The 25,503-nt window shown below is 35.7% G+C and overlaps 1 protein-coding gene across 1 annotated transcript in view; it reads right to left on the reverse strand.

Moving 5' to 3' along the window:
• The window catches only part of WDR70 (WD repeat domain 70), a 123,302-nt gene that overhangs the window by 78,595 nt on the left and 19,204 nt on the right, over positions 1-25,503 (reverse strand). Inside the window, exons 5-8 of the mRNA XM_058823677.1 lie at positions 15,148-15,207; positions 9,855-9,988; positions 4,596-4,749; positions 3,235-3,311 (exon numbers count right to left, since the gene is read on the reverse strand). Of these exons, the coding sequence (XP_058679660.1) occupies positions 3,235-3,311; positions 4,596-4,749; positions 9,855-9,988; positions 15,148-15,207 (425 nt within the window). The remainder of the gene's footprint in view (positions 1-3,234; positions 3,312-4,595; positions 4,750-9,854; positions 9,989-15,147; positions 15,208-25,503) is intronic.

Consider the following 25,503-nt stretch of genomic DNA (forward strand, 5'->3'; position numbering starts at 1 on the left):
TATATCTTGCTGACACAGACCATTTCCTTCTTCAGATTTAAACTCTCTGCCTTGACACGTAAGTACTCTAATGTTACTCTCCTACACAAAATATTCTCTGAGAATACCATATTAAAGCAATCTTACAGAAGTTATTTTTCCTCATTCAAAAATTACCACCAAAAAGAAGTCAGAAATTCACATGATACTGGTTTAAATAGCTGGTATAATTCCAGCAACTGCTGTCAATTAGAATCATTAAAGTTGGAAAAGATGCTGAAGATCATTGAATTCAACCATTAACCTAAAACTGCCAGATTCCCCACAAATACATATACCTAATCACTTCCAGGAATGGCAATTTCACCCCTTCCCCTGGGCAGCCTGTTCCAATGCCTGACCATCCTTTCAGAGAAGAATTTTTTTCTAATTTCCGATCTAAACCTACCTTGGTGCAACTTGAGGCCCATTTCCTCTTGCCCTGTCTGTGGTTACCTGGAAGAAGAGATAGACCGACACCTGGCCACACCCTCCTTTCAGGGAGCTGTGGAGAGTGCTACAGTCCCCTCTCCCCAATCTCTTCTTCTCCAGACTTAACCCCAGTTCTCTCAGCTGCTCCTCATCAGACTTGTGCTCCAAATTTAATAATGGAACCTATATTTTCAAAGGTGTGCTACTCACTAACTCAACTCACCTTCACACAACATCATTAATGAAAATAACATTACGGCTTTTATTTATCTCTTTGAATTAATTATGTTTTTGAAACTAACTAGATAGTGCCACGATCAGATGACCTTCCCTACTCAGCCATTTTAGCTCTGTAGGCTTGCTGTGGGTCAGCAGTGCCCGGGCAGCCCCAAGGACAAAGCCCATCCCAGAGCTCCCAGCAGGGCACAGCCAGAGCCCATCCCAGAGCTCCCAGCAGGGCACAGCCAGAGCCCATCCCAGAGCTCCCAGCAGGGCACAGCCAGAGCCCATCCCAGAGCTCCCAGCAGGGCACAGCCAGAGCCCATCCCAGAGCTCCCAGCAGGGCACAGCCAGAGCCCATCCCAGGGCACCCAGCAGGGCACAGCCAGAGCCCATCCCAGAGCTCCCAGCAGGGCACAGCCAGAGCCCATCCCAGAGCTCCCAGCAGGGCACAGCCAGAGCCCATCCCAGAGCTCCCAGCAGGGCACAGCCAGAGCCCATCCCAGAGCTCCCAGCAGGGCACAGCCAGAGCCCATCCCAGAGCTCCCAGCAGGGCACAGCCAGAGCCCATCCCAGAGCTCCCAGCAGGGCACAGCCAGAGCCCAGGGAGGGGATGGGCCTCGCCTGGGTCCTGCTGGGCCCTGCAGGTGGAGAAGGATGGGAAGGTTCTTCCGTGCATCCTGAGGAGGGAATCAGAGCTGGAACCTCCTGTGAGGAGCAGCTGAAGTCTTTGGGCTTGTCCACTTTGGAGAAAAGGAGGTTGAGGTGTGCCCTCACTGCTCTCTGCAGCTTCCTGAGGAGGGGAAGGGCACGGGGAGGTGCTGAGCTCTTCTCCCTGGCATCCAGGGGCAGGATGCATGGGAATGGCTCAGAGCTGTGCCAGGTAAAGTTCAGACAGGACACTAGGAGGCATTTCTTTGCTGATAAGGTGGTTCCAGACCAACACAGGCTTCCTGGAGACACGGTTGATGGGTGATTTTCCTTAACAACAGGCTTTAACTTCTGGACAGCCCTGAACCGGTCAGACAGTTGGATGATCATTCTAGGTCCCTTCCAACTGGAACTATTCTTTTCAATTCTCATTCACAGCTCAAATCTTAAGATGAATTACTGATTAAACTCAAGAGATTTTAGTTTCTGTTACTAAATTCTGTTATTAAATTTCACAGACAGGACAGCATGTTCAAGCCCTGTGGGGCAAATTAAGCAATACAAATTGTTTACTTTCACAGGACATATTCAAATCCTTGAAATACCTGTCACTAGCATGAAGCACAATGCAATCAGTTTAAAATACTTTTGTTGCAATTTCAGCCATGTAGCATCTGTGAAAATGCAATTATGCAGCCATTTATAGTAGTGTTTATCTGGCTTTCTCTTACTTGTCCAGACCATTTTAATTCACAGCAATTCAAGTATCAGCAATGTACTGAGTGCATTTTTGGTATATTAGTTAGGGAATTTGATTAGATGGGAAAAATTAGACAATCTTCATCATTTATGGTATCTTAATTTGTTTTTCATGATGTACAAACTACTCAATCTAAGAAACCCTACTAAAATCTAACTGCATTCAAAATATCAACAAGCTGTCTAAAGTACTGACTCTAGCATTTAATAATAATTCCTATTATGGAAGTAGTACCTTCTGCCTAAAATCTGGAACAATATACAGTTTGTTCAAGTGTATTTTTAAAACTTAATTTTTCCATAAAGCACAATGTAGTATTCAGGCTTTTCTCCTTCTGACACAGTCTTATCAGAAACTGTTAATTTTCTCCTTAAAATAATATTTTCATGTACCCATGTAAGTCAGTCCCTTTTAGGGAAAAAAAATGTTATTTAAAGAAATTGATAATTGAAGTCTTCTTTTTACAGTTGACTACTCTACAGATACTTTAGTGGGGAAAATCAATCCTTACTGCCAGTCTACAGTAAAGGAGATTGCATATTTAAAACATCAGTAAAAAATCATTCATGAACCTGCTACTGACAGCTCCAGTAACTTAATTAATGCAGATGTCACGCGACATTTTGCCATTTGATTCTAATCATGGGACATTTTGCCATTTGCCATTTGATTCTAACCACAAAGATCAAGACTGAAGCCACAAAATAATTTCTAACAGTCTCTTTGACACTTGTCAAACAACATCCATCAACATTCAGTTACACCGAAAGTGAAACTTGTAACTTCAAATTGAAATCCTCGATCTTCCTAGTGAATTCAGTTACACTGAGTTTCTCCACAGGAATTATTCTACTCCAAAGGAATATCAGATAAAGTAAAATTTTGTCCAAGAACTTTTGTAAAAAACAATTAACCAACAAATTTCACAAAATATTATTAAAAATTATTTTAAGTTACAGAACTAAAATAAGTCAAACAAAATACATTTATGATCTAGAGGCAAAATTAATATAGTATTTCCTTCCAGATCTCACTATATTAAGTAGTTACTAAAGATTAAAAAGAATTATATTTAAAGTAAATTAAAGCACAGCAAAACACAAGAGCTCAACAAGCCTCCCAAAAAAGTGTGAAAGACAGACCTCAATACTTACCCATCATTAGAACACGTCAAAAATTCTTCCTTTATCTTTGGATGCCAGCAGCCTGAATTGAGCATTGCTGTGTGACCCTAAAGAAATAAACACAGAAGTCTTAAAGGGACTTGCAAGCTGTCTTACAAGGTTTTACAACTATTACTCCACATCCTCCAAGTGGAGTCACATGAAAGCTGAGGCACAAATTTGGACCTTTCTAACTGACATCAGGATGATTTAACAGATTGTATGTACTCTATCCATTTCCTCCTTGCTTGTTTTCATCTCTGAATTAGAAAAACCCTTACACTCTTATGCTATTATTTTCTTTTTCCTTTCAGAAACAAGCACAGAATCACACTTCTTTTTCTCTTGGGAGAATTGTAATGCAGAGTAAGGATGAAACAACAGGCATCACTACAGTGACACACAAACTTTTTCAAGAGACAGAAGAATAACAGAACAACGCCAGTGTCAATCTACACTAGCCAAAGACCCTGTTGGAGAAAACTGAGGAAGGAGAATTTTAGAATCAAGAGGGGTATAATCTCAGATGAGTTTTTCATAAAATACTGAAGCTGCAAATTGACTAGTCAGTTGTTTTGCTTTAAGACAAAAAAAGAAGGTGAGTGTTTAATGCAAAGTAAGCAATTGCCATTATGATGACTATGAACATAACTACATTACTGGATATATATTGTCCAGTTGGCTTTATTTCTTTGAGGTACAGGCACATACTCTCTACATTCAAAGAGAAATTTGGAAACTACTCTTGCAATGCTGCAATAACTTCAGTTTGGTTTAGGCACAAATAAGGAGAAAAATACTCAAGTTAATGAGGCAATATAACAAGTATTTTAGCATTTTGACTGTTGGACTACAGTATACTGGAATTTTAGACATTTACAAGAGAAAGAAAATCTAAATTATTTTTAAGCAAACTAGAACTAAAGCAGATGTTATTTGATGGTTTTATATAGGTATAACCAGCCAAAAGAAATAGTCATCTGACAAGAACAGCTTTAGGCAAAACAGCATTAAGCCTAGTATATTTGGCAATATATTTTACAAGAAATAAGTAAATCAATTTTATCATCAGCCTGAGCTTTAGATTTTATCATTACTTTTTAGGCTTAAGCTATTTTAAAAACTGACCTGAATTTAAATAATCTAAGTAAATAGAAGCATTGTATCGAAGTTTGTGAAAATACAAGGGCAAAGTGGTCCAAACACAACCAACTGTGGTTGAAGCACTTCAGAACTATGAATCAACCCTTCTTCATTTGCATTTTTAACTACCATTAAAAACAGACACATTTTTGCTTATTAGTCTTACACTCACAGCATGCAAGCAAACAACCACCAGCCCCTGACTTTACCTTTGTGTTTGTCATATCCACAATGTACTGGTCTCCCTTTATGCACTCCATCACCGGGAAGCCATCTCTGTCAAGAACTTTTGCCTGAGAGTTACCAGAGACAACGAGAATGACATCTCCTGTGCTGCTATACTGCAAAGACTTGATTTGGTGACTACAAAGAAAGAAGAAAGAAAGAAGAAAAAAAAAAAAAGGAGAAATAAACCATTTCAGTTAACATTCCTGTAAACTTACACTAAAACAAAAGTGTCAATGGAAAGAAACCATATTGCAGAAATAGATCTATATATAACCCTATATCAGAGAGGCAGGAGGCAGAAAGTCTTTTACTAATGGAATAGTTACTAGTTTTTTATTCCACTGTTGTGTGTATCGTGTTTCTTTTAACCACACATAGCTTATCAAACACATAAAATGTCATTTCTGGCAAACATATTTCTTTAAGAATGCTATTATAACTCCAATGGAAAAATAGTATGTGTCAGATTTAACTAGCTAGAGATGAAAATTCTTTTTCATCTTCCCAAAAGTAGAATGTGGAATTACAGTAATCTGTAAATTACTGTAACGGGATGTTGTAGTCATACATAAAACTTCATTGTACCTCACATACCAGGATATTAGTCATAGGTCAGCATTCTTGCATCTTTTTTTGTGGTCGGGGCTTTAATTTCATCAAAATTCAAGATAAAGTTAAATAATACCATTAGCCCTGGAAACATGACAATAGATAACCATCTGTCTAGTTTACTATGTCTTAGGTGACTGTTCATTTGTTTTAACAGTGTTCTCACATACATGTTCCACTGATTGAGAAAACCTGCGGCAGAAACCATGAAATAATAATACCAAGATGACAAAGATGAACTGAAAGTGCAAAGCTGACTGATGAATGAAAAGCCCAATTCCAGCTTCAGCATATTCTCCCAGCATCTTGAATTATGAAAAAATTTCATGGCTCTTGCTCTATCTGAAGAAGATATCCCTTTGATTCCCTATACTTCATTATAAGGATAGCCAAGAATGCTAAGCAATCTATCCACTTCACACCTGCCAGAGTTTATATCCCAGCACATTAATAGAATGTGCGAAGTAACATTACTTTATATTAATACTTCTTTACTTTACAAAGTAACATTACTTTACATTAATACACCTTTGCCTCTAGATTAATCTCAAGTACAAGACTGGAACACATTTGCCAGCTAGATTTGGATTCTCATGGCATCCAAAGTATTCTCGAAGAAATCTTCTTATTGCTTAAGAACATTACTATGTGCATTCAAATCCTAGCACCTTTCAGGAAACTTTAACACTATTTAACACTATCTTTTAACATTATTTCCCATTAATGAAGTTAACACTCAGATGACCAAAAAAACCAAGTGTGGAACTTCTAACTTAATATTTCAGCATTTCAGTTCTTATACAGTAGTGACTTCACATAATTTTCTCAGCACTAACTATTATCTATTATATCTGTCCTCAAACCATGAGTTACTACATGAAACACTTAAAATATTGTAATACTTACTTTAAAAGTTCTTCATTGATTAAAGTAATGTAAACTAAGCTTATTCAAAAAATGTCTGGCAAAACTGATTACATTTCAATTCAAAAGCTAAAAATTGCTTCAAGCACCCTATTATGTAATACCAACTGGCAGCCAAATTGGACTGAGTATTATAAGCTGACTTTTAATAGAAAGGAGACATTCAAATCTGTGAATTTCCAAAATAGATCACAGTCAATGTCTGAATAAACATTCTGATCCTCAAGAGAAAAAAATGGATACTTTTTTAGAAAATACGATGGCGAGCTACATTAAGCTCAGAGGAAGCACTGAAAGAAATTACAGGAAACCCACAAGAGAAATAATATCTGAAGGCTAGAATATTCTCTGCAGACAGCTGATAAACCTAGACTACAGAATGCATCAGATTCAGTTTTTGTAGAACAAACACCTTAGGAATTAAATTTTTTTTCTCAGTTGTACTTCCAAGCTCTCTTGTCCAATCATATGATTCACACAAAATATTCCTAAGCCCCACCTGAGTACTATATACAGAATGCAGTACTCATTAAGTTATGTGTCTCATACTCTAATGCTGAAACCAGCAAAAGAAACAGCCAACATCTCCAAAGCACTATTCTGCACTTATCACTGTTGAAATGTAAAATTAAAAAGTAAACATTTCAAAACTAGTCTAAAACATATTTCACTTGATGCATGAAAAGGATCTGACCACTACGTAATAACAAACAGCTCAGAGGTAAAATCTGATTTCTGAAAGAATCCACAATACATAAATGGTCACAGAGTCTTCCGAAAAAATAAAAACAACCTGTTTTCAGACACCAAAATACTAAAAGTCAAACTACAGGCATTAATGCTATTAACACTGCAGTGTTCATAACTCAAACAATGTCATTTCATTTCTTCTTAGTATTTCTTTATCAGCATGTCTGAACAAAGTTTTCATTTGTCTTAAAATTTCTCCCAGTAAGGAAAGCAACTGATTTTACAGCAACTAGCACAATGAAACATAACAAATAATTTATCAAATCAGACATGTGAAAATATTAGCTTTAGGGAAAAGATTTCCATGACTTTTACCTAATGACACAAAAACCTAAACCCATACCTTCTTCACTGTGCAATGTGACTTCTAAAACCATGTCGAAAAATTGCTTCTATAAGTTGAGTATTTGCAAAGTCTCAGAAGTTACCACTTTTCTGATGTTTACTGGAACATGACCAAAAGTGAGGCTCTACAAAGGCAGTTCTTTAGGAAAACATTTTTGGTTCTTATTAATGTTATAGCAAAAGTCTTGGGAAACTTATAAAAACAGTTCTTTTTAATAGCATTAATATGAATAAATTTGGTTTAAAACTGCCAAATGTGCACAGCACTTTGTACCAGGACCTGCAGAACAGAGCTATATACATGGGTAGAATCATGACACACAAATATTTCCTACACACATAAAAGCTTTGCCTTACACTTCCTTTTGGCTTTAACACTAAGGTATGGCTTGAAAGTACTAGATTTTTGTCAGGCTGGAGGTTTTTTTTCAGTTTACATCACAAATCCAAGGAGAAATTAAGAGAGTAACCTGATATTATGCTACAAAATGGAGCCTTGACAATATAGAATTGATCTCAGGCTCCTTCATTTTTAAAATGAAATTAAATTTATGGCTCCAGATCTGGATTTCTGCTAACACCTAATGTTTCCATACCAGAACTCCTCAGAATTCTTTGAAATTCAAGTCTGTGAATGCTAATAGCCCTTCAATAATAAACTTCAGAGTGAAAAAGTAATATAAGAACATATATACACCTGGACACAACTTATATAATATTCCTCATAGTGTTCACCACCTTGTTTCAATGTAAGCATGAAAGAACTTGAAGTTGAATCTTTTTACCAGACAGAGATATAGTTCCAGTTTTATGTTTAGAAAAAGACAGAGAAGTTATATTTGAATAATAAGTTTTTTGAGCCCCCAAAATTATTTCATGGGACTTGCACCATAAATGTAATTTCCAAACTTCACACCAGTCAAGTCTATTTTTAATATTACTTCATGTTTATGTTTTAATTACTTTATTTATACATCAATGTACTCAAATCACAAGGATTTCACAAAGAACATTTATATAAAAATCCTTGTAACACGCTAAATTAACAGTGTCAAGAATAACAAGAATTTTAAGTTTATATTTTACAATTAGTTTTTTCCTAAAAGGAGCTTACCAATTTATCTGCAAGCTATGCCTGAAATAGAGCATTAACATATATTCTACTTGTGATTTTTCTACAATATTTATGTTTTACACCATTAATAGTAACTACTACTAAATTTGAATGCACTCTTCTGCTCAACTTGAAAATGCTTCATTAAAATAATTTCCCATGGTGGGAGTAAAGACAGACAGCTCTTTCTGCTCAGTGATACCAGAGGAAGGATAATACCAATTATATCCTGCTAACTAATCATGTAAATGAAACTCATGCCAGAAATGTCTGAACATGTCACTTTACATGTGAAAACATTTACTTTTTTAAAATTTTATTTATTTATTTATACATTCATTCTTAAGTGGCATGTTTACTTAGTTATGTTTTCAAAGTAAACGTATCATTTGTCAGCTTACTATAAGAAGTCAAGGTCTGTCTAAGAGATTGGAATTGCATAATGCATTAAAGCACACTTTTTCACACTTCAGACCAACAGCAGAATCCCTTTCTATTTTGCTCCTGTTAAGGATAACAGTACTAACTTCTCATCTTTCATTATCTAGATTTTTGGCATATCTGTAGTCAATTATATGCATTCTAGCCTTCCAAATGGACCAAAACTCAACTGCAGATTTTTAAGATAATAATGATTAAAAATAGACATTCTAAGTACTACTTACTCTGTGTATAATAAAATTCAATCTCTTTTTTAATCACACAGAAGTACCTTATAAACTGTACCACATAAGCCAGACATCAGAAAGTACCTTGCTAAAACCACTGTGCTTTATTTTATGCAATATATTTTTCAGAAAGCTCAGTGTGCACTACTGTTGAAGTAGTTCTTTATTGCAGTTCTCTGGAATAATTAAATGAACTCACTTCACTTACTTTTTTAATTACCAGTGAACAATGTGGATAGTATGGAAAATAACTCTCTAAAAATGGTTCCTGCATTTTCTTTTCAATTTGTATATATAGAAACATAGAAATATTTTTTTCTTTAAAAAAGACAGTATTTCACACTATGTTGTTATTCAGCAATCACTGCAATGCAAAGGACCAATGGTTTCTGAAACAGAGGACTTCATGAAAATTAAATTAATTGCCCTTCCCTTCAGAAATCCTGGCAGGAACTAGAGAGGCTCCCCACAAAGGGGTCAATTGTTTTAACTTGCTTCTTCTCTTAATTAGTTTTATGTAAGCAGAATATATATAGAAAGTGTATTCTAATAACGTCAGTTACACCTATGATAGTCAATTTGTCTTTGAGACGTTCCTTTTCTGATGTGCTATTAACAATTGCATTGGCAAATCCACCTGTAGCTTTCTAAAAGGGGAAAAGATGCAAGTCCCTGCAAAAAGCAGAAAAAGAAATAAGCAGCCAAGTTCTTAGGTTCACATTCCTTGGTATTCAAGAGCCTTTTAAACAAGCTTTCTTCCAAGGCTTTTGTGCATTCTACCAGGAGCTTAACATGAAACGTAAAGTGCAAAAGGCAGCCTTTGCACCTACCATTCACAAGGCTGGAGTGACCGAAAAGCTTGGAGAGAGGCATCCATTCCAGCAAAATCCCAAAATTTTACATCATAATCATATCCACCAGTTATCAAACGAGCACCTGAAGGATCCAATCCCAAAGCAGAAACCTGCAAAGAAAAAAAAATTATAATAATTCAAGCTTTTTTATTTTTTCCACAATTCTTCAGGGTGTCACCAAAATATAAAATGCTACTGTTAAGAAAAAAACAAACTCAAGCCTCAAACAACACAGACCACTTGTTTCTTCCTAAAATATCTTAGCTATATTCCCATTTTGAAATTTCACTACCTTGAATAAAGTGTTAAAGTACTTCTGAAGTAGTAGTAAGAATGGAAGTAACAATTACATCATCTGAATAAACCACTGAAGAGAGCTGAGAAAAAAATAGTTTACAGTGTTTACTTCCTAATCATCTCATTGCAAAATGTGGCTAAGTGTTTCTATGAAGAAAATTGTACTGTAGACTTCTATCAAAAGTACAAACAGTATTTCCAGCAAGATAACAAAATGGTATTTAACATTCACCAGTTTAAGATTCTAAGTTTATTTAAGACAGCTCTTGTGCATACAAACATTGCTTAGTTAAATTTGTCTTCTGAAAAAGGAAAAGAAGAATAAAATGGGGTATAAAATTTATTTTTTTTAAAATCTCAGATTTAAATATATAATACTGTAACAAAACAGGTCAAAATAACTTCTTAAAACCAATTTCTTTTATATACAAAACCAGCTTCTCAGAGGTACTAGAAATTCTGAGGAAAGAATACTTATGCTTATTATTCTCACATGTTATTCTCAAATTGCAGATCAAGTAAAATGGAAATTTTACTGAAAATCTATTTTAATTCTCTATTTGAAGAATGGTAATGTTCTATAGTACAATAAATAGTATTTCATATACTAAAACAAATCTCTACATGGAGAAATAAGGTAACAGTAGGCATTTCACTAGAAATTAAATAATTATTTAAAATCATTAACCTTCAAAATTATTTCTTTTCCTTTCACATTTGTAAAAATATCATATTTACTACTACAGTTTCAAATATTAATGTAAGATTAGCTGGACAATATGCTAAATTAATTTAGATATCAAGAGATTAATTCTCAAAAAATTAAGTTATCTACGTAAGAGAATGATGAAAAGTTATATCAAAAAACATAAAACTAGAGTACTTTTGGAATTACTCAAAATTACACCTAATATGAAATGTTAAAATGCCTGAAGAAGTTTTCATTAAAAGACAAAATTCATATGGAATTCATGCTTACGATTTAATGGAGCCCATGGGTAAAACCTAGACAATAACCAGCTGATTACTTTAAAAAAAAAAAAAAAACAAAACAAAAACATGGGTCATCCCACATTTATAAGATCATACTGAAAAACCCTTTCAGTAAGAAGAAAGATAGTCTCCAAGATAATAAATAGTAGTACTAGTACTCGTACTAGTAGTAGCAATGATAATGGTAACGATGATGATGATGATAATGATAACATTCTATAAAATGTCAGGAAAAGCATTTGAAGCGATAAACCAGAAAGTTCTAAAGGAAAAAGAATTCACCAAGAACATTTGACTTACACAAAACCATGGGGGAAAAAACCCCAAACAAACAAAAACACTGTATACAGAATAAAAAGCAAAAAACTCTTCATTTCTGAGTGGAGGGTAACACCTGAGAACAATGTCATGACTACAAGTTTGCAAAACCTAATTTCTTTGGGGAAGAAAAGAACTCAGGGAATTACTTTCAGATGTCTAAATCAGTATTAAAAATTCTAGATATGGATGTACAAAAATACCAAGAATTTTACACAGAAGATGCTTACCTATATGTATCTTCTTTACACATATACATGAGAAGTACTGACAGGAACAATGATTTAATGCAGACACATAGTAATACCATAAAAAAAACTTGTCTCAAACATATATCAGTCTACTACTGTACTTTTTTTTCAAAGCTTTAGTATACATCTATATACACTGTGTTATGGACACTTTTAAAACTTATGTAAATTGTTGAATAGTTCCCACAGAAAATATTTTAAAGCATGGAAACAAGTTCAGGAAAAAAGTAACCTACAGAAAACAATTGTCCCAATAAAACAGCCTGTATGAATGAAATTTATTCTTTAAGATGGACAATTTGGTTCCCTAGAATTTAGACTTCCTTACATGAATTAGTATGAGCTTCTTTTGAGTTTTGTTTTTCCAGTTTCATGGAGAAAAAGTTCACTTAGCAATTCCTTATCTTATCAAAGACTCATTTTTAGTCATCTTCTCTTTCAGGTTCCCACTGCTGCTGACCAGCTCTGTGCTGGACACTTTTTAAGCATCACCTCCTAAGGCAGGAACAGGCTATTCCCCTGTGGGAATGCTGGAAATCAAGCAGGTGAGGCAGAAGCCTGGCTTGGCTGAGCAGGGATCTTCTCTATGAAATAAGGCAAAAAAAAAGGTATATGCCCAGTGGAAGCGAAGTCAGGTGACATAGGAAGAACACAGAGATGCTGCTTACTACTGCAGGGAGAAAATCTGTGCGGGCAAAGCTCAGTTGGAGTTGGAGCTGCCCAGAACCATGGGGGAGAACTTTTTTTTTTTCCAAGAATATTAATGCTTAAAGGTAGTGCAGAAATAATATCAGCCCATTACAGGATAAGGATGCACACTTCACGAAGAGGTCAGAGACAAGGCAGATGTTTAAAGCTTTCTTTGCCTCTGTCTTTTGACAGGGAGGGTCAAAACCATGAAAAATATCCCAGCAAATCCTGAAATTGAGCAGGATCTGCTGCCCCAAGTGGATCCCTACATCAGGCTATGAAGCCTCGTAAGATTCATCTGAGAATCCTCAAATAGCTAGCTGATGTTATTCCAAAGCCTTTCTTGATGACTTTCAGGTAGTCTTGGGAACTTGGAGAGGTCAAAGCTGACTGGAAACTGACAAAAGTGGTCCCAGTTTTCAACAAGGACAAGAAGAAGGACAACGCTATCATCAGTCACCACCAGCATGGCCTCATGAGAGGGAAGTCTTACTTATCAAACCTGATTTCCTTTTAAAACAAAGTAAGCCATCTAGTTAATCAATGGATGCCACTTGATGTGATCTTTTTGGATATAAGTAAATCTTACATCTCTCACAGAGATGTAATCCGGCATCTCACAGAGTCCTTCTTGATGAAATGCATTAGGAAAAGGTCCTTCACCCAGAGGGTGGCTGGGCACTGGAAAAGGCTCCCCATGGAAGCTGTCACAGCAGTTCACAGAGTTCAAGAACTGTCTGGACAATGCTCTTGGGTACATGGTGTGACTCTTGGGAATGGTGCTGTGCAGGGCCAGGAGGTGAACTTGTTCATCTTTGTGAGTCTCTTTCCAACTCAGAAAAGTCTGTGATTCTGTAACACAACTGCCTCACAGTATTTCAAATATACAATGCCCTAGTATAGCCAAGTGTCTGAAAATAGTACTTTCAAGAAAACCAAGATGTGGCAGAAACGATGATACTATTCACCAGGCAACTGACACCTCCTTAATCTAAATGTTCTGCTGTAATTCAGGGGCATTCACTTGCAGAAATCTTTTAAAATGTGAAATCTCTTACATGTTTCTAAAAAGAATATACCCCTTTTACAACTTAAATGGAAATTCTGAACCCTAGCCATTTCATTAATGATTTCTGACATGCAGAAAACTGGGCATATCCAGATTAATCAGAATACTCAAGTGTTCTATTCAGTAACTTCTATATGAGGAAGCAGTTGTGAAATGAGATATTAGAAAGCATATATTTCATATTCTTTCTCATACCCACCTATATATCAAAAGTATAATGAGAAATAAAAAATATATATGAACATTGGGAACAGTAATTCCTATTACAGTGTACAAGCAATACAACTGGGAAATTAATCAGTTTTCTGGGAAGACTCTCTAGCTTGGGAAATCTTTCCTGAGATTTCTCAGCTGCACAGGAATAGAGTCATCATCAAATCCACATTCACTAGATTGAAGAGGTACAGATGGGATATATAAGCTTAGCTGAAGTACAGTACACTGTATGAACATAATGAGAAGACTGTAGAAACATTAGGGCAAAACACCAAAATCAAGATATGAAGTTACTCCCATCTTTATGTGTCTAAGATCAGGGGTAAATGGTTTCACTGTTCTAAAACAAACAAAAAAAAAAAAACCAAAAAGACAGCCCTTCTACAGAAGAGATATTTTTTTCATTATGTTTAATTTACTGCGTCCAGTCTAATCCAACTGTGCTATATATATCCCACATTACAATTCACCTCTGTTCAAGGTGATGACAGCTGCATTCTCCTGCAATCAAAATATCTCAGAAGCCTTCCAGAACTGTAACTTCCACTTTACAAGGTCTTTTAGTTAAAAATAACATGAGCTTACTCTTTAAGAAGCCATGAAAAGATTTACTGGTTTAATATAGAAAAAAATAAATAAAAAAAAAATTGCCTAACAAAGTTTGTTAGGACATGTATTCAAGCAACATACTGCAGAAGCAGGTGGTGTCACATGTAAAACGGGAAACTGATTTGCACTAGTACACTACTCTGCGAAACCTAGTGTCCATATAAATTAATGTGCAGAGCAGTTGCGTGCACTGTGTGTAGAAAAATCCATTCTATTTTGTTTAGTGTTGTGCAATGCATTTGAATTTATATTGGAAGATGTGATTATACAGAGGTAGAAATATATAGAGCAAAGAAAGGTGCTTCCAGGTTTGATTGTGGTTCTTTCAAAGAAAGCAAAGGAGCAGTAGTGAAGATAAAAACTAGAAAAGATGCAGTGAAAGACAAGGAAGAACAAGATCTCAAGAAATTGAGAATGGTGTATAAAAGGCACTAAAAGATTGAAGTAAAATGAAGTATTTGGCTGCAAAGAAATATTTGGTAATAACATGCTCCTTTAAACCCATGACCAAAGAAAGGTCTAGATTAGATCAATGTCTACATATTAGCAAGGTCTATCCTAGAAGAAAAACTCTAACAATTACAGAGAACATACTTGATGAAAATGAGACTACAGTTGAGTCAAATGGAGCCATATTTAGGTTATTATAAGAAATTGAAGAGGTAGTCATGAAACACACTTTCAATTGCACTAAGAAAAGAGATCAACTAAAATAAATCAAGGAAAAATATGCTTCTTGAACTTTAGCTGATAAGTATTTGTTATCCTATTTCACAGATTGTCAGAGTTCTAAAAAGTATGAAGAGTTGAAAACGTCATCACTTACTGTCTTTGTTCCATGCTGGAGTGTAATTTCATGAGAATCTGGGATTTTCTTGACAGGATTCTGGAAAAAAAGAAAATTCACCTCTGTGAAAACAGTGCTATCCCAAAAAAACACACTAATGCAATATATATGTAAAAGTAAGAAGTCTTCCATCACACCAGTTGTAACATGAGGAGAAGAAATGGAAAAATCATAAACCAGAGACTGATTTCACATTTTTATTTGCATGAATAGATTCCCAAAAATATTATAAATAATTGTTTTGAAAATATGACACCATCTTAAGACTAAAACACAAAAATATTTTCTTTTTTTTTTTCTCTTCGGAAGATATTAGTTCACACAGACAGAAATGTAATGGAAGTACTCAAGTATTTTTGAACAACTTTCTACAAAGGTCATGTGAATCATTACCCTCAAAATGCTTCTTTATCCAGTTTCTTAAAGCAGACACTATCTACCCTCTTGATATCTGACATCTTTGCTATAATTTTCTGTCACCAAGTATGATTTTAAAGTAATGTTAGGCACATTTTATACTACACTCCTGTCTTATCCATCTCTGCCAATCCCTTCACTATTTTTCATGCTTCACAGAAATATCTTTTATCTTGTTTATCAGTTCCATCTTCTATTTCTCTGATAAAACTGAAACTTTCATTATCTTTGATTTAACCACACCTACCCTTCTTCTAACTTTACTTAAACTACAAGGGAATACACTTAGATTAGACATTATTCTTTACTTTGAGGGTTCTTAGGCACTGCCACAGGTTGCCCAAAGAAGCTGTGGATGTTTCATTCCTGGAAATGTTCCAGGTCATGCTGGATGATGCTCTGAGCGACTCGGTCTAGTGGAAGGTGCTTCTGCCCATGGCAGGGGGGTTGAAATGAGATGGGGGAGGGCATGGAGGCTGTGCATGTGCTTTCACAATTTGTCTTCTGGAGCAACCACTTTGCTCTCTGAAGCCCAACTGGGAAGCGGCAAGACATCCCCTGCCAACAGGAAGTAGAAAATAAATCCTCTGCTTTCCCTTGTTTCCATGTTCAGACTTCACTTTTACTTCATTAAGCTGCCTTTATCTCGATCCCTGTAATTTTTCTCCATCTTCCTCTCTTCTCCTGCTCCATCCTGCTGAGGATGGAGTGATAAAGCAGCTTGGTGGGCCGCCAGCCAAGGTCAGCCCACCAAAAGGTAACAGTAAATGTCTACCAATAACTACACCACGCCCTAAAAGGCATAGCCCACATGGAACCAAGTGACACTTTTCACAGATTCTGTGGTTTAGAGGCTGAGAAACAGTTGTAGCTCAAAACTCCCAAGCAAAGCTATGATTATGAAAATGAGTTTATTGTTCAACACACACTATAAAGCACACAAAGGTACAATTATAATACAAGTTAAGTTTTCAATGCTCCGTCATTCCCTACACTATAAACTAATATTCGTTGTTCTTGGAATGCAAAAAACTGCTCAACAGCCATTGCCGGCACTTGTCATCCAAGCACATTCCATAAAAACCCAAATGTGAAAAGCAAACAATTTCCAAGATTCATCCACAACATACATCACACACAATAAAAGATGTACTATTTTTGCGAATCAAAGGCTTTAACAGAAACTTTCTGCATTCTTACCTTAATCACTGCCAGGTTGCTTTTCTTATTGGAATATTATAGAGTTCTGCAGTTCATTTAACTTACCACAAAGGTTGGTATTGTATGCCTATATTGTGTCAGCACTGAATTTTATTTTCAGAGGGTGTCTTAACTACTTTGAGAGGTCTTTCAGTAAGTCAAAGAAAAAACTAATTTATTAATAAACAAAATTATCTAGAAAAAACTTACTTTATTTTAATTACTAGCTCCTTCAGGTGACAGTAATTAAATCCCCCTTTTTATGAGAAGAGTGAAGCGCTAACATGAAAACATTTTTGCCTTACAACACACTTGCGTTGAGCAGTATTCTGGCTACTCATTTTAGGGAAGAAAAACAGACAGGAATATATTCTGCCACCTGATAAATCAAACATTCTGAGCCTAAAAGTCAGACACTTGGCGACTGCTACTGGTGCTAAACTCTGCAGGGTCCAAGGGATGCCTGACAGTTAAAGTAACTGTTTAGACTATTCAAAACAAAAATTAAGATAACAACATCCAGGAACGTATCTTGGCATAACATCTTAAAATTAGCTAAATATTTACAAAATACCAAGGTGGCTTATTCTATTTTAGTTAACCATGAACTTCCTAAGTAACTCAGAATGCTGTACTTCTAATGTGCTACAGCACATGCCTATATGCACACAAGATAATCAGATGCAACTACCAGCACTACTGCACTTTTCCAGTTATTACACTTCAAAGAATAATGAATTAAATCCTTTTTTTCCACACTTCGAAAGGGAAATGTAGCTAATACATTTAGGCTGATTTGAACATCTGGATATCATGTATACTGGAATATTACTGTAAGTGAGAAAAAAATTACAAGATAGAGTTTGCCTGAAATGTACCTGCACTTCCAGCTCTTCAGCTATTGTCTGGATTTTAGATGTTAACTTTACACAAACTGACTATATGATTTCACTAATATTGTTCTGCAAAAGTTGTATAGTGATTAAAACTACAGGAGATAAAATCTTTAAAGGATTTCCAGGATGTTTTTTGTTGTTGCTGTTGTCGTTTTCTTTTAAAGCCCGTGAGGAAAAGATAATATTTTAAATTTCTGCTTCAGCAGAAACAGAGGAAAGTAGTTATGGTGTGGACATATCTCCTAATATTTTACAAAAATTCTCAATTCTATGGCTGACATAAGATTAATATATATTAAATCTGTGAAATACAGTATTCTACACTTTCACAGGTTTTTGTCAAAATGAACAGTTTTACCTTAAAAGCAATTTCTGCAAAGGGGACACTGTAAATCAGCACCACATCTGCAGTATGGAGTTTCAGTATTTTCAGGGAATTTCAGCCCTAGTTGAGTTTATACTCCTGGGCCTAACAACAATCTTCTATTTACTGCACCACTTTCAATAAATAATGTGGATTTTTTTCCCCTTGTTCCTTTTGGGAGCTTCCTTATTCTCAAACAATACTCAGAAAATATACTACTAGCAACCAGAGGCTGAAACTAGATTAGTCTCCCCAGAATGTCTCGAGAAAAATCAGACAAAAACAAAAAATCAAATAAACCAAAATTACTCACTTTTTCATGGCCCAACCAGAGAAGGGGAAAATGGCACATTTATACCTAAAAAGAACCTCTGCTGCTCCGTTTCCAGAGGTTTGTTTATAAATGAAAATTATATTTGATGAGAGAGATTTGCAAACTATAGGAAATCTTTCACATATCAGGCCTTTAAATCGAAACTTTTCTGGGTACCTACAATACTATAATTTGCAGAGAAAAAACATTTCTTTTTTCTCTGTGTTTGCAATTGCCTTCTTTGAGAACTTCAAGATCATATGCTGCCCTGGAAAAAATCTGGATAGCTCCTTTGTTCCCAGTTCTCTCCTGAAACATTGCCTTCCCGAAAACTTGCAAAGACTATCATTTGTGAGAGCAGGGCTATGGCACAGCATGGAGAAAAAAAATGCAAAACTATAGCTGGTTGAACTAAAAGGTGAGCACTTTCCCTGTCTTGAGCAAGAGAAAAGGTTAAAGAGAGCCTTTAAATTGATCAGGGAACTGGAGCACTTCTCTTGTGAGGACAGGCTGGGTGCATTGCTCAGCCTGCAGAAAGGAAGGCTCTGGGGAAACATTATTCCTGTATCTGAAGGGGGCCTCAAAAAAGCTGGAGGAACTTAAACAAGGACATGTAGCATTAGGACAAAAGGGAATAGGTTTAAACTGAGAAAGAGGGTAGGTTTTGATTAGATATTACAAAGAAATTCTTTACTGTGACTGTGGTGAGGTACTAGCACAGGTGCTGAGAGAAGCTGTGGATGCCCTGTTCCTGAAGTATTTAAGATCAGGCCTGGATGGGGCTCTGAGCAACGTGGTTTAGTCACAGGGACATTGGAATGAGATGGTCTTTAAAATCCCTTTCAATCCAAACCATTCAATATTTCTAAGTGATTCTACTATACTAAAAACCCCCTTCTGCTCCAAGTGTACACACACCCTGCTCTTTCTGGTCTCTGGTGTGATACACTCCACAGGGAAGATGCTGTCTGTCCATGGGCAGAAGTGACGAGAAGGAGGCAAGAGCTACACTTCACAGATATTTCTCCATTTCTGGTGAAAATGCAGGTTTTGCAGAACAAGTATCACAGAGGTGGTCTGACACAGACGATTATTGCCTTATTTGAAGACAGATGGAAATGACTGGAATACTAAATGGACAGCACGAATAGCTAGTTCAAGTGGAAAGGGAACAACAAACCCTAGCAACAAACAGTAATGCAAGTATCAGCATCTGCTTAAGAACTTAACTCCCCACAAAAAGGTCCCCCTACAGAAGGCCATGTTTTAATCATTCAAATCTCAGGCCTTCTGGCAATTAAGAAAAAAGAACTTCTTATTTTTTTGGCTGTTGTTTAAATACATAATGTCCATGTTTTCTTGCAAGTTTTTTTAAAGCTTATTCTCTTCCCATCCAAAATTACTGATTTACATGGAAAAGCAAATGTCACACTGCTGAGAGACAAGATGAGAAGCACAGGAAAATTTGAGACCCTTTGAAAGACTTTTATTTTGTACACCAGCATACAGACTGACAGTGCTGAAATCTGCCTTTTGATCAGATACTAGCAAATTTACCCCTCTGTTATTTTCTTCAGCAAAGCATTCAAAACTGTAAGTGCAATTAAGAAAGTTAAGCAAGATGACAGAAAAGAGTTAAAAATAGAAATGCAATATCTTCTTATAAAAATGTTCATACTTAAAACATTTTTAGGACAAAAATATGGGCAGACAACTCATCAACACTCACAACAGAAAGAACTGGATATCTGACACAGTAATTCCCAAAGCAGACAGTTACAACAGCACAAGCTCTTCACAAAACCATGGAATGGTCAGTGTTGGAAGGGACCTCTGGAGATCATCCAGTCCAACCCCCCTGCCAAGGCAGGGTCACCTGGAGCAGGTTACACAGAAATTCAGCCAGGTGGGTTTTGACTATCTCCAGAGAGGGAGACTCCATGGGCAGCCTGTAAGGTTCAGACAGATAAAATACCACAGAAAACCAGTGAATTCTGGAGAAAAGCCACTGTTTATCGTGATCACCAAAGAAATCTGGTCCAAGTGCTGCAGTATCTAGGCACAACCATATGTTAATACGAATAGCACAAGGTTTCAACTCATGCTTGTTATTGCTTGTCTGTATCAAAATGTGTTTGGTTTACAGATCAAGTATTCCCTCTCACACATCACTTCAAATACACCCTAAACTCTTTTTTTCAGTGTAAAGAAGCTCTAGAAGTCCATAAAACTTCAGAGGGGGATACTTTCATAACCTTCTTGCATTGGAATTAACCTCAGGCCCACAAAAAAGTAGCTTTTCCCCTTCTACCTCATATCCAACTTCAATATGCAAGTGAAGGAAATTAAGAGACTATTTTAGTGATGATGAACAGAGAGAACAGAACCCTGTTCTGTCCTTCAATATTAAGTCTGAAACATTATTTGAAGAAAGATAAAAGGAGGTTAAGGGGAGTATTTCACAAATCTGGAAGAAAACATCCCTCATTCCTCTTTTCAAACTAGATAAATGTTTTCAGCTGTTAGGCACCCAGATGAATTTTCCATGACAGCAGTGAAAGGTGAAGGCAGTAGTAAGTGTTCTAATTTATTTTTTCTGTTCTTTTCTAAACCCGTTTTTCAAACAAACACACAGTGATGTCATGTTTTGTTCTACAATCATGCACTGATTAAAACCACACTACTTGTAAAATGGGCAGGTTTACCAAGTCACAATTTTTCACTCTTTTCCTCTGTAAATTAAACTGAAAATAAACGTGTAAGATATACACTGAGGTTGCACAAGTGAACACTCAAGAGAAAGACAAAGTATGAAAAACTACAATATGAGAGATGGGCAAGATGCTGTTCCGCAGCAACAGAAAAACGTAAATTTTTTTGGGTTTACAGGAGTGCATTACCCACAAACTTCCATGCAGAAGGAAGCATACAGATTTGAAAGGACATTTCAACAACTTTTAATTTCCTCTCTTTTAGGTGTTAGAATTGACAGATGTATTCTCATGCAAACTTGCATGTTATTAAACTCAGCTTGGCCCAGATTCATATAATCTGAGTTTCTATATGTGATACATCTAAATATGGAAACAACTTTCTTCAGACTTCCTGTGCAGTCTTCAAAAATAAGTAAATAACTAAAGAAGAAGAATCAGCGTACCAAAAAACCAAAACTATTTTGAAACCTCTCTCTCTTCATTAATTATTCAGAAAAGTGCAAAGCATCTGAATTCCTAGCATAGGTGCCTTGATTAAATTGATTAAATTGATTAAATTAAATCACAGCCCGCGTGTCTGTATTATCTAAATTTCTGGTCTGAAGACAAAGGAAAACATTCTGGAAAACAGGAGGATGCATGCAAACACTGGTACGTATTATCTTGGCTGGCATTCCTACAAAACACCCAAAATATCAATTACTCATGGAAAAACACAGATAACTATAACTGCGTGATGAATGCAGAAAACCTTTAAAATTAACAGAAATATCAGAAGGGTCCTACAAAATGATATTGTTCCCAGTTTCCAGCCTTTAATTTAGGTGAGTCAGAACAGCACAGAATATTTACATCTTGAATTTTAAGTACAGGAAGATCAAGGAGATGTTATTCTTTCCTTTAGTGAATTAAGAGGTATTGCTTCAGTATGCACTCAAGAATTAAATGGTGCTTTAAATGGATGAACTTCCTTTCAAATACCAACAGGAAGTAAATTTAACTATTCAGCATGTAAATAGTACTGTGGCTAGTTTCTTCCAACATTATCTAATTCAAAGATTCATGTAATTTTTCTCTTATGATCTGAACCTAAGTGTTTTGTCAGGTTCGACCAGCAAGAAAAAAGACTTTAGATTAAATTTTTATTCCAACATGACTGCCTAAAAGTAATAAATTTCTATTGCTATTATAGGACAGATACAACATTTTTTATTAGATGTTTTGTCAAATGGTAACTCAGAGACTGTGCCATGACACAACAGGTAACATCAACTAGCTCTCCCATTCCCTTTCATGCCACTTACCAGCATATCCCTTTCTGAAAAGACTCCAATGGCTTAGCAGTCTAGAAAAGGTATTACAAATACAATCTCAGCATGTTTGCAAGCACCATTTTTAGAGATAAACATCATACTTCTGAAGTACAGCAAAAAGCCTGCTTGATCTCATCTTCTGGGTGCTACTTTTAGACACATTTCAGAAGGTTGCTATTTTTTATCTAGATTCCTACATCTCATTCAGATAAACTTCTAAATTTGTAACTAGTCTTTGATTTATGAAGTCCTAGTTTATATTAAATTAATGATTATGACATGGGAATCGTTCTCACAATGTATACCAAAGAAATTCTCTTGAGCCTTTTCTAAAACAAGATATAATCATCGATAAAATTGATTTAAATCTAAAATTGCCTGGAGTCATTCAAGTTTCCTCTGCAGTTTCTGGGATACAGATTTACTTAAACTGAGTATTCTAGTTACATTCCACTCATATAACCACCTATCTGTTTCATCTTTATCTTCTCAGCTTCAAATGGGTATAAATATAAATATAAATACTTCAAATTTGCTGAAACTGTATGTACAACTGCCACATACCACCAAAAAGCACCCATGTTCAGTCAAGCTACTGTTTTACTACAATAAAAAAATACAAAACATTACTACCACCTGCCATATTAGGAATGAAAAAAATCTCTAGCATTTTCAGTCAGGCATATCTTTTATTAAGGTTATTCCTTAGAGCTGAATAGAGCACTTTGTTTTAATATAATGGAATACTTCCATTTACTTTGCAACAGTAAAACAACTTACAGAACCATAGATCAGCTGACAATGAGGAGACATAAACTCTGAAAGCTCTGTTCAGGTTGGTAGGTTTCCAAACCATAGCTTAATTATGAAATCAGAAAGGACAAATAATTGTGAACTTCTAAGTCTTTGGAGTAAACGTGCCAAATGCTTAGTTCAGATGCGAACAGGCATTCACCTATTTTACATTCCGCTTGTGTATAATTTTGTACCACAGAGTCTGTGCAGGATTTCTACCACAAGGAATATGCCATAAAAGACACCCATGAAAGAATCCAAAACCAAAACATAGGATGCCTAACCAGACTGAACTTAACATTTGTTAATGCATAACATTTTTCAGCCTGCTAGCCAGTTCACTTAATTATTTACATTAAACCTGCTCCAAAACATCTTTTATCTAAACTACACAAGACACTTTATCATTACCGCCATTTGGCAAACTTTAGGGAATAAAGAGCATGAAGTTCTTTCACCTTACTCACCAAGACAAACCATGAACACTTGGATGTTTTTCACTCTTTAAAATAGCTTTACTGTTCTCTAGATTTAAGCGCTGTCAAAATAGAAGTACTTATGAAGTACCTTACAATTCAAAAATACATACAAAAAAGTTAAACAAGTTTTTTCAAAAAATATTCCTCCCCTCTATATACTTAAAAAGTCAAAAATACTACTAAGCCTTTGTAATTCATGCAGCAAAACCCAATTTTAGTTACATGCACTTCTATGAATGTACATTAAAATTACATATGCAGTACAATATACATTAAAGCTTCTTTTGAAAGCTGTGTCACCACTGAAATTAAGTCCATCAACAGCAATACAATCCTGGTCTCATCAAAGCTTAAAAAAACAATGTAACCAATAAATAATCAATATTTGGAATTGCTATCTAAAACAGAAATGGTATTACTACAACTGAAATAAAATCCATTTTTCCTCTTATCAAAAAAGAGTCTTATTAAAAGAGCTCATTTTAAGACTTCTGGTGAACATGTTAGCATAGAATTTAATAATCAGGATAATACAACCTCTATACCAGTATAATGGCAACTCCATTAGCAAGCCACCTCTTTTAAACTGTTTTAATGACCAAAATTGGTGTAGACCAATCCTTGACCTTTAATTGTGCTCTTTATTTGACTCCTACATACCTCAGTTTCCTCAGCTGAAAAAATGGGAATAAATAACACCTATTTCAAGGAATCTGCTATAAGGTTTTCCGCAATGATGGTGAAGTTTTTCACATTCCCTAGGGGTCCTGTTGGTCTTAGCAAACACTACCTTCAGCAAACTAAACCATTACAGCTCAAGAGAGAGACATGTCCACAGACTCCACTTTTCAACAGTTCTACAGCTGTCATTGTGAAACATGTTCATTCAAAAGTTTACCTCAGGATCTTGAGAGATAGAAATTTATGTGTAACAACCCAGCAAGTGACAATGACTGCAGTTGTTCACAAATTTACCAAATAATTAGAGTAAGGAATTTAACGTGTGTGTGTGTCTGTGTGTGTGTGTTTGTCAGCTAGTCATGTAAAGAAGATCTGCAACACAGGGTGAAGGTAGGGGGACAAGGGTTAAAAATTACAGCATGTCTCTGTTACTGCAGGAAGGAAGAACAATTTCCTATGTAGCTTCCACAGCTGGTTCCAATTCCATTACTGTTTCGATTACTAATTCTCCCATGCCACCCATAAATTACCTTCAAAACATTAACATTTAAGCTCTCTTATAGCAGCACAATTTTATGTAATGTGACATGAGGATATATTGCTAAGTGACTTTAAGCATCTGGAAAGAGGAAAAGATACATTTATATTGCATGGACTTGAGGTCCATGCTTGGTAGAAACACACCTTCCTTCATGTTTCACTCAGGTATATTCTTTTCTATTCCATTCTAAAGCTTATGGCAGAAGAAAGCAGTGCATTAGGGCCAAATCATGTACCTCATATTGCTAAAATGGTTGTAATACCCAACGACCCTGCAATAATTTTTAAGATGTTCAAGGGAAGTACTAAGCACTAGAAATGGTAACCAGTGTGAATATCCTGGCTTTATTTGGAACTATAAAGCAAATAATTGTAAAATGTTGTGTGTAACAATTATGAAACATGCTTGTCTTCTATGCATTTATATGGTGTATTTTATTACAATACCTATATATGTTGAAATCCCTCCAGCATATTGTATCAAAAATACTGATTTCCATACATGTACTGTAGTCTGAAAATTCCAAATTACTACAATTAAACCTGACAGGACACACAGCTAGACAGAAAGCCACTGATTTCTACAAAGCAATCACACTTAACTGTTCAGTAGGGCTCAGCTC

Source organism: Ammospiza caudacuta, chromosome Z (assembly GCF_027887145.1).
Source record: "Ammospiza caudacuta isolate bAmmCau1 chromosome Z, bAmmCau1.pri, whole genome shotgun sequence".
In the NCBI taxonomy this organism is placed as follows: domain Eukaryota; kingdom Metazoa; phylum Chordata; class Aves; order Passeriformes; family Passerellidae; genus Ammospiza; species Ammospiza caudacuta.